The 9900-nt window shown below is 36.5% G+C and overlaps 1 protein-coding gene across 1 annotated transcript; it reads right to left on the reverse strand.

The window, feature by feature from the left end:
* Positions 1-7328: 7328 nt before the first annotated feature.
* LOC141482111 (uncharacterized) lies at positions 7329-9247 on the reverse strand. The gene is made up of 3 exons (XM_074174728.1): positions 9112-9247; positions 8831-9052; positions 7329-8774 (listed from the first exon to the last, which is right to left on the reverse strand). Exons 1-3 carry the CDS (start codon positions 9160-9162, stop codon positions 8679-8681), a joined length of 369 nt encoding a protein of 122 aa, XP_074030829.1. The 5' UTR covers positions 9163-9247; the 3' UTR covers positions 7329-8678.
* Positions 9248-9900: the final 653 nt, after the last annotated feature.

Genomic DNA, 9900 nt, shown 5'->3' on the forward strand with positions numbered 1-9900 from the left:
CATAAGTTAAACATAAGCATAAACAATGCAGCGATTATAATCGCGAAACGATTCACTGAAATGTTTTGCAATTGGGCAACCATCATCAGTATTCGAAGTCAACATCCAACACAGCCATGTATTACAAAATATTACAAAAAGACATTCCACTCATGGTGAGATATTTATACCATATAAATTTTACATCGATCACCGTTCAGCTTTATTTGTACTGAGAACTTCACATGTCATTACTTCCGTAAATATACCCTTCTCATGCCGATATTCAATTTATTCACCCCCTAAATAACACTAATTTAAATAAATAGAAGCACTTAAACGGCAAGGACCTTCGGGTGGTAGCTTCAATTCTGTCAACCGTGAATAACAGAAAGAACGATCAACACATTTAAATTATTTTTAATATATTCACAATGGATTTCCATACAGCACAAATAGTATACCTCGGTCTACTGTTTCTCCAATAGTCCAGTAGAATTATGTAAAGGCGCGTTTTGAAGTTACCAAGGCAATATCAGCAACCCGAGACAGATGAAGTTCAAATAAAAACAAACTTTTCAATTAATGACCTGACAAATAGAATATTAGTAATATATGTTTCGAAAGCTTTATATATAGAAATATTCACAAGTGAATGTGAAAAATACGGTTGGTACCATTTGACTATCATTGATGGCTCTCCCAATAATGTAATTATAAAGGCTTTCAAGGCGGACTTTTTCAAGGTCACTATTTCTGAGGTATGAAGGCCGGGGATTTTTGGAATTGCTTCTTGACGTTTTGTTGGCGTCAGTGGCAAGCTCAACCAGAGGTTTATACATCCCAAGTTATTTCCGACCTATACCTGGATCAGATAAATTGTCAATAACATTCGTCGGATAACAAATTTCGAATATACGGCTGGTTAGCTCGTTCACAGGCAGATGAGGCGATGACAAACATGTTGTTTGTCGTTCGCTTCAGCCTAGTTCGAGGAATGATGTTCTGAAACAATTCGATTTCAAATTATGGGAAAACATCGACTTTATGTTGATACCTTGCACTGACGAGTGGCCAAACAGCTGGAAACCGGTCTGCGAGTATGTTCCAATACCTGAAAATTGATTGCGGCAGTTGTATCGCCAATAGTATATGCAGGAATTACTTCAGTGAAGAATCCTGCTCTGACACCAGTCGGTAGTATCCCTGGTTAGGGGCAGTGAAGGAAACCACATAATCCTGTGGTTTCCTTCACTGAGTCACAGTCAACTTGTCTGTTTGGCCTAGTCCGTAGTCTCTTTCATGCTCCTCATCCTTGTTCCCATGGATAATTTGGTGGTTTCGATGTATACCGTCCCACAAGTGTTTGGTATGCCATAAAATTCTGTTGCTGATGAAGGGTCTCTCATGTCTTTAGTCGACCTGAAGCTCTGTTCCTTCTTGGTCGGTTTGAAAACCATTTTCATGTTGTGTTTCCCCAAGAGTTTTTCAATTCTGTCAGTGTCCCTGTATGGTAAATAGGCACTTTCAACTATCTGAGCCTTCTCTCCGTTTTGAACCGTGGAACTCTTCAATTTCATGGCCTCATTGATCACTGGTACACTGTATTTATTCGATTCAAGGTCACCTGAAGCCGGTTCAATTCTTTCTCTAGATGCTTTGGTTCACATATTCTTCGAGTCCGTTAGAGTAGAGATGACTCCTCCCTTTTGACATGGATGGTGGTTTTATAGTGTGTACATCTGTGTGCGTGGATTTTCGATAAACTTTGCGGGTTAGTCTAGCACCACATCGTTTGATGAGTACATCTAGGAATGCTACCCGCTGGACCTGTTCAGTCTCCATGGTGAACTTGATGCTGGGGTGTTGAGCGGTTCAAGTGGTTTAGAAAAAGATTTAGAGCGTCCCTTCCATGTTTCCAGATGACGAACGTGTCATCCACGTAACATAGGTCGGTTTCATGTTTTTCAGTTGAAGTAGGTGAATAAAGTAAAGTGTGATAGGCCTAAATACCACCCTCAAGAGATGATTGGTATAGTTCTTCGCTTCTACATGACCTCTAACGATAAAGAAGGAGGTTAGCGAAAATAATTTCAATAATATGGGTTGCTGCTATAGTTTTTTTTTGCAAAGATGATAATTCCTCACAGGGTGGTGAACCTAATGAGAGGACACGTTTGCTTGTAGATCCAGTGTCTAACAATGCCCACATAAAGAGTTTACACTGAGGAAGAAGACTGATGAGCAATCTGCACTAAAAAGAATACTACAAGAAACAGCAACAAATGTTATCATTGATTCACACAATTTACAATAGCACGAATATCTAGTGAGGATGAAAATCTACAGCCTAAGGACACAGCACGTTCTTGGGAATAACAGATATAAATTAAGTTCTAGCCCAAAATCAATTTCAGAAGATATACCGAACCCAGAGGTGGTTCTTAATTTAGAACCAATCAATTTTGATGATCTAAATGTGTCAAAAAGATCTGTTGCAGCCGCAGCTGCGGCTATCAATGACATCAAAGTGGACCACAAAGAAGATATGGTGGTGGCTTTTGGTCTCAACTAGATCGCGAATCTGGTTCATTATATTTATGAAATTATTTACTGTAAATACAAATCTTTGACTGTCTTAGGATAAATTAAACTCCCTGAAACCTTATACTTTATGTTTTTGAGTATTTCAAGTTACTGTGTTATATTTTAGAGATTTATTTTGTAATTGTCAATAAGGTTTCTGCTAATAATGATTATTCTGATATTGCTAACTCTCTCTTCAAGGTGGCTTGTCACCAAGCTGCCGTTTTCCAGTCTACTTGACCCGTTACTTGATGAAGGTTAAAAACACTATCCATGATAATAATCATACAATTGTCACTACGTTCATTTTATTCAAAACTCATTTCTCTACACGGTATTTTAATCAGTTGGACTGGTTGGCTAGACTATTTGTCTTCTGCCTTGCAACTATTTGCTGTAATATTAGTGCACATACATTGAAACGCATGTCCCGTGTATTTCTCAGGATCATACAATTCAAGATGATAAGCAAGATACATTTTTAATTGCATTAATGCTAACCGCTTATTTTCCTCTCAATGTACTTTTATTTTAGAAACACAATGATGAATAATGCTTCACCGAACTAGCATAACTAATTGCATCCCTGTCGGCAACAGTAAAATATCGAGCTTTTACTGCCTTAGATGTTCGGAAAGTAGGTAATAAACAATACTCTTCCATCTACGTTGATTTTATGTAAGCGTAAATCGCAAAAGTTACATCTTGTGCAAGAGCCAAGGATAAAGCAAATGGTTATCACCTTCAAAATATAAAAGACAATGAAAATATAATTTCTGTTTTTCTCATTTCACGATTACTGATTTGTTAGATTCGTCTCCATCCGGAGACTAATAAACATTTGAAATAGAAGAACATAATAGAAACAAAGGCAACAATAATCAGTGTAATACAATCATACTGCGGAATATTACGAATTAGTCCACTGCAGAAAAAATTGTACTAGTGGAGTGCCCTGTTCAGTGATGCCAGATCTAGTGTTTCTCTGGCACAAAATCTACTGCTTGGCATGAACATGATTGAACAACAGTAACCGTGTTGAAATGGCTCGATTTTGTACTTTACTAACACAATATAAAGGAGTTAATATAACTCAGCCAATAACTCATTATTTCTAACATGGAAATAAGTTTGCCGGGTTAGCTGGTCTATAAATAATAAGGTATCGAGTCAACCTGATTAGCTCCTTAGATAGCGGTTGTGAGGCATCAAATAATTTTCATTTGTGATTGACTGTAAAAGCAGTCTACGGACAACCCATGTGAATATACCAGAACGTTTTATTTAGTTCAAAAAGGAAGTAAGTTCGAAGCATAGTCAAGCGATAGTGAATGAGTGAAAAAAGAACGTTAATCATAAATAAACGACAGTACTCAGTTGTTCTTGGTGTTATTGAATGAACTTGTTAAAAACAACAACAACAAATGTCTAATTCATCAGGAGTAATCTGCAAAGGGAAGAAAAGGACGGATTCGTGTTCGGTTTCGAGTGTAGATAATAAATAACATGTTCGTTCGACATTTCGACATATGCTACTAGACTAATCGTATGTAGGTGATAAATTGGTATCGGAGCACGCGACCCCGTATGCCTGCCACTCACCCCTTCTTTTGAACGCGTTTTACATTGCATTATAACTGTTAAATTTCCTCAGGGGAACTGTTTGGTAAATGGTTCTACCACGAATCCTGCTCATTTTGAGCTAGAGATTCGCTCTAGCTATATTTTGGGAATACGAAATTTGCATCAATATTCTCACTTGGCTGCACCATACTGATGATGGACCAAAAGTCCGAAACACGTGTCTATGGTTTTGACACTTCATGCTTTGCAAGCACCATTTTTATCAATTCACCTTTGGTACCAATTCCACTTGTTGCAAATGCTATTATCTTATTGTATAAAGTTCTTGAAGAAGAGGAAGTTAAAGTGTTGATCGCTCTCAATATAGCGATATAGCATTCTAGAAAATATATTTTACTCATATGAGACACATCACAAAAAAGAACGCCACATCATAACATATACAGCACAAAAAAGACAGGGGTAAAGCTTCTTTCAAATAAATAATATGCTTTATCTGCTTATGATGCACTGTTTGGAACCTTTGGTGTAGTCATGGATATTACTGGAGTTTTTTCCCAACACCAAATCGTTATTTTCAACACCTCGACACGAGTTTCGATCACCAAGTGATCATCTTCAAAGAGTAAGATTAAAACTAGAAATTAATGCGAAGCTAACCCTATTTATGCTATATAGGTATCCCATACAGGTAAACCATCCAGATGTACCAACCATACAGGTATACCAACCTGAATTAATTTTACAATTTTGCCTTATCTATTATTTTACAATATATGTTTATATAAAACAATTTTCAGCTATAAAAAATTAATTTCACAATATTGCCTATCCAAATTTATTTTTGCAATGTGTCCTTACGTAGAAATCAGTAAACCCAACATTATTTTTTATGTTTATTTTAACAAGCTATGTAGTATGCTCTGGATAAATCGGACTACTATGAAAGGGTCAAACTCTCATTATTAACGGACCGTATGCGAAATTGTCCAGGAACCTGTTACCAAAGATGATTGCCGAAGTCAAAGACATCCTCAAGAAAAGAAATGCTGACAACATACTTACCCCTCAAACTGAACGGAAGTTACAAGTTCCAACCCAACGGTGTCGAAGCTATATTGCCTCCAAAAATCCACAAACCGGAAAAATCAATGTGCCCCATCGTGTCAGCTATTGGAGCTCCTACCTACCAAATAGCAAAGTAGCTCACTAGGGAATTTGAAACCTTGTCTATTGCGGATCCTAGTTTTAGTAAAAAAACTTTTTACAGTTCATACAACATACAAAAAACGTGGTTCTGCAAGAAGGTGAGATTTTGGTTTCTTTTGATGTTACTTCCTTATTTTCTAGCGTCCCAATTCCACAGACCTCAGGGAATTACTAGAGAAAAATAATTTCAATAACGAAATCGATGAATTAGTTTCTCTTACTAATTTGTGTATGAAACAAAATCGGTTCCAGGTAGAAGGTTGCTTTTATGAACAACAGGAAGGAACAGCCATGGGAAACCCCTTGTCCCCCTACCTGGCAGACCTGTTCATGAGCAGATTCGAAATGGAAACCAAAGAAAAGTCGAAGTATTTTTCTAGGATTTGGATAAGGTATCTGGATGATATTTTCGCGATATTCGATACCAAAAAATCGGATATTGACGACTTTGTTTCCATTTTGAATAAATGTCCATCAATAAAATTAACGTATGAGTTAGAAAATAAGGGACAACTACCATTTCTTGACGTTTTGGTAATGAGGAGCCAATATGAAGGGTTAGAATAAGATATATTTAGAAAAGAAACAAGCATGTACAGGTATATTTCTGACAGTTCACATCACTGTGGACAGCACAAACGTGCTGGGTTGAATTTTTTAGTGCATCGTCTTTTGACTTTCCCTCTAACACATGATAGGTTCACAAAAGAAAGACGTATAATACAGGAAATAGCAGCCACTAACGGTTTCTCGAAAGGTATTGTGGATAAGGAAGAAGTTTAGGTTAAGAATGAACGAAATCTCGACTTTCCGAAAGGACAAAAATCAAGATAAATACATCTCAGTTCTATACGACTAATATACAAGGAACTTTGGAAAGATTTCCAAGGAACTAGGTATGAAGGTGGTTTTAAAATACGTCATACACTACAGAGCCTTTTGGAAAGTCCAAAAGACAAAGTCGAGCATTTGTAAAAGTCTGGAATTTACGAAATTGAATGTAAAGACTGCGATGCAAAATAATGTGGAAAGACAAAAAGATCTATTAAAGTAAGATATAAGGAACACATAGCACACTTAAAATATGGAAGACCCGAAAAATCAGCAGTCGCCCATCATATTTTGCAACAAAACCATTCCATAGACTTCAGTTCATTAAGATTAGTTAGACAGTTAACAACAACAGGCAACTAGATGCCTATGAGAGTGTAGAAATAAGTAAACACAAGAGAAGTTTAATCTTCTCTTGAGATGATGAAACACTTTGGTGATCGAAACAGCGAGGCGATTTGGTAGGGGAGTTAAAAACTAACGAAATTTGTTCTCAAAGAAAAAAAATTAAAATTCAGGAAAACCAAGATGTATGGAATCAGGAAATGTCCAAACATAGCCATGCATATTAGCTATAGATAATTATTAGACAGATATGCTCTGGGATAACTGCATCAGGAAAAAAAAAAAAAAAAATTTTTATTTTTTTATTTGAAGTCTTAATGAATTGAATTAATGTTGAAGGTCTATCAAGATATTTGCAATGTCTAGTTTCTATTATTGTAGGTTTTACTGATGTCAAAAAAACACTATTATATCATTTTCCTCAATCTATTATCAAAAAACTTTCTCTCAGGAAATGAATGAATGTAAAATATTACTATATTTCAGTTATTACAGTTGTGTGGTGTGTTTGTGTGTAGGTCCCTTCTATAGGCTTATGCCTCTTCAGGGTGAGTGAGTTATGTGTGTGTTTTGTGTTATATGTTGGTGTTTGTGTTGTGTTGTTTTTGTGTTCCAGTTTTCTTAGTTGGTTTTTTTTCCATGTTGATCTCATTGGTGGTCGGGTTCCATTCTTGGTACTTTGGTCCGTAAATTTTTTATTTTTTTTCATTTTTGGGGGTTTTGCATGTTTGTCACCGCTATCTGTATCCCAGTGGGAAATCCTCTAGGATGTCCTGGATCGGCTCAGGTGGGTCTTCCATCGCTCCCAGGAGTCTGGTTGGGGAAAGGGGAGCTTTTTCCTAGGTTTCCTTCGGGATCCTCCACGGGGGATCCATGGCGATGTGAGCGTATCGATGGCATCGGTGTTGTTGCTGCTCATCGTCCTGGTCGCATATCGTCCACGGAGTTCCTGAAATCTTTGGTCGATTGGTGTAGTATTTATGAGGTTGTATAAGTGTAGGGAAGGGTATCGGTAGTGCAGGTTGTGTATGTTGCGTAGTATTCGTCGTTCAGTCGTAAGGATGCGGTGGGACAGTCCCAGGATGGAATACATTGAAATATATACCTAAAATATGCTTAAAATTTGCTAAGGAATGACTAAGTCTTACCTTACATGGTCTTCAGTTTCCAGGTAAGCTAATATCTTGATTTTCATGAATGAGCACCATTTTTGCTCCTCTGAAATTTTAAGGAATGAACCCTGTCTTCAAAGTAATTATTGCAATTTTTGACATGATCTTGATTATCACAATTATTAAATCCTTCATCTACACCAACCAATTGTTCCTTGATAACATTTTTTTATTCTTAATCGATTTTTGCTTCATTTTTCACCTTCACTTTCTTCAACAGAAAAATTCAAAACTTCGCTAATCTCTGACAAATATTTAGCATTCATTAAAAACATTTATTTCTGAACGGGATATTATAAGCTTATATCGTCATAGTTACGCTATCAATAAAGAGGGTCATAACTCCCTTGGGACATTATAGATTTTATAATTCCCTCTACCTTTCACAAGTAAAAATAAATAGAAATGAAAACTGAACCATATTTTATTTATTCACGTCATTACAAATAATAAATGTACAATTTTGAAATGTTCCCTGAAAATTACTTCCGCCACTGGAAACAATTTCTTCTTTTGTATGGCTGGAGCTTCTGTTCACTACAGTCGAGGTACCTGCCTCTTCTGATGACAAAGTAGACAACATACGCGCCGTTTTATTTCTCAATTCGATGCTATCCTCCAAATACCCCTCCGCCACCGTGGAACTTTTCCAACCTCCGTGTCTTTTTAAGTTAGTCATAGTTGCTCCTGCATTGGCTAGAGCAGTAGCAGAAGTGCGACGAATGCAATGTCCCGTATAGGAAGATGAGTTTGGCAATCGTAAATACATTGCGATTTTGCTGGGGATTTTCCCAAACATGTTTTTTCCAATTGGCTGAGATGTACATTTATTTTGTCGGAAGCTCAAAAAAAATCGTTCAATACCTTTAGGACGCAAAGACATAAGTCTTAATAAAGGCAAAGCGGAGAACTCTTTTTCATTCACAACTGTAAATTTCTTCGATACACCAGTTTTACTTTCCGGTACGATCACTACCGTAACGGAATCCGGTCCTCTATATCCGATATCTTCATATTCAAAAGTTCCTGACTTCTGCATCCTCCAAAATAACCCATAATCAAAACAACCTATAACAAAAAAAGGAAATAAATACACACAAAAAGGAAAATAAGAAAAAAATTACCTTATGCAATAAATGAATATCATTAGGAGCGTCCTTTAGGAATCTGATAACATCTTTAGGAGATAAAACAGCGGACTTTTTCGGCCTATAACTCTTACTCTTCCGTTTCAAAAAAGCCTGTAGTTCATTGAACTTGGTGATATCTCGTTTCTCATGTATAGTCACCATTGATTTTAGCATTGACCATTTAGTCCATAAAGAATTCGGACTATACGTTTCTGACTGAAACGAATAAACACAATTACTACCAAATCTACCGAAAAACATAGAAAATTCCTTACCAGTTCTTGAAAATATGCCAGAAATACAGTTTCAGTGACATCTTTTGGCATAACATTTTTCCGTGTCAGCCAGTCCAGATATATCTTGTATTCTTTTTGGCATACGGCTTCACTTTTCGATGGAATTAATGATTCTCTTGCTTCTTTCAAAATATCCTCCATTATATTTGGGTAGAAAACACGTTTTCACCGCAAACACAGCTTGATAACAAAGTTCTGTTTATAAACAAGTAACATAGCAACAACCTAGCAACAAGAAAACTCTACTATAATCAACGGTACCTGATTCAAATATACCGGGAAGGTAATGAATTGGTACATTTTTCCGTTTCAAAAATGAACAAAATTTTATTGAAATCGGTCAGAAATAAAATTATCTATATACCACGGGAATTAATGAGCCTTAATAACCTCAGGCAATTGCTGTCCCTCGGGCCAGAGGCCCTCGGGACGCAAACTTTGCCATCGGTAATTAAGGCCCTCCTAATTCCCTTGATACATAAATAACTATTTTCACGCGAGTAAATTATTATAACATTCTCAAACACGATTCTGCGAATGATTTCAGCATAACTGTTCTTTATTTCTTCTTCATGTTGTGAATAACAACATCAAGGCGAATGTGATCCTGGAAAGAATTATTATTATTATAGTTTCAACACGAAAAAATTCACAGAAATGTTCTTTCCTTTGAATTGGCATACTTACACATTCTACAGAACAAACAGAGCATTCTTGAAAAACATCCCCATTAAATTACAGCTAGGTATTGAACCAAGGAATGAGATT

This window comes from Leptinotarsa decemlineata, unplaced genomic scaffold, assembly GCF_025532065.1.
Source record: "Leptinotarsa decemlineata unplaced genomic scaffold, Ldec_3_MD MMD2_tig00000882_RagTag_RagTag, whole genome shotgun sequence".
Classification (NCBI taxonomy): domain Eukaryota; kingdom Metazoa; phylum Arthropoda; class Insecta; order Coleoptera; family Chrysomelidae; genus Leptinotarsa; species Leptinotarsa decemlineata.

Excerpts from the sequence above, each read along its gene's own strand:
- LOC141482111 (XM_074174728.1), bottom strand. The coding sequence starts at position 9,162 with ATGCCAAAAGATGTCACTGAAACTGTATTTCTGGCATATTTTCAAGAA. Across the intron at positions 9,053-9,111 it reads TGGCATATTTTCAAGAACTG|TCAGAAACGTATAGTCCGAA; the intron begins GTAAGGAATTTT and ends TATTCGTTTCAG. Across the intron at positions 8,775-8,830 it reads ATATTCATTTATTGCATAAG|GTTGTTTTGATTATGGGTTA; the intron begins GTAATTTTTTTC and ends TTTTTGTTATAG.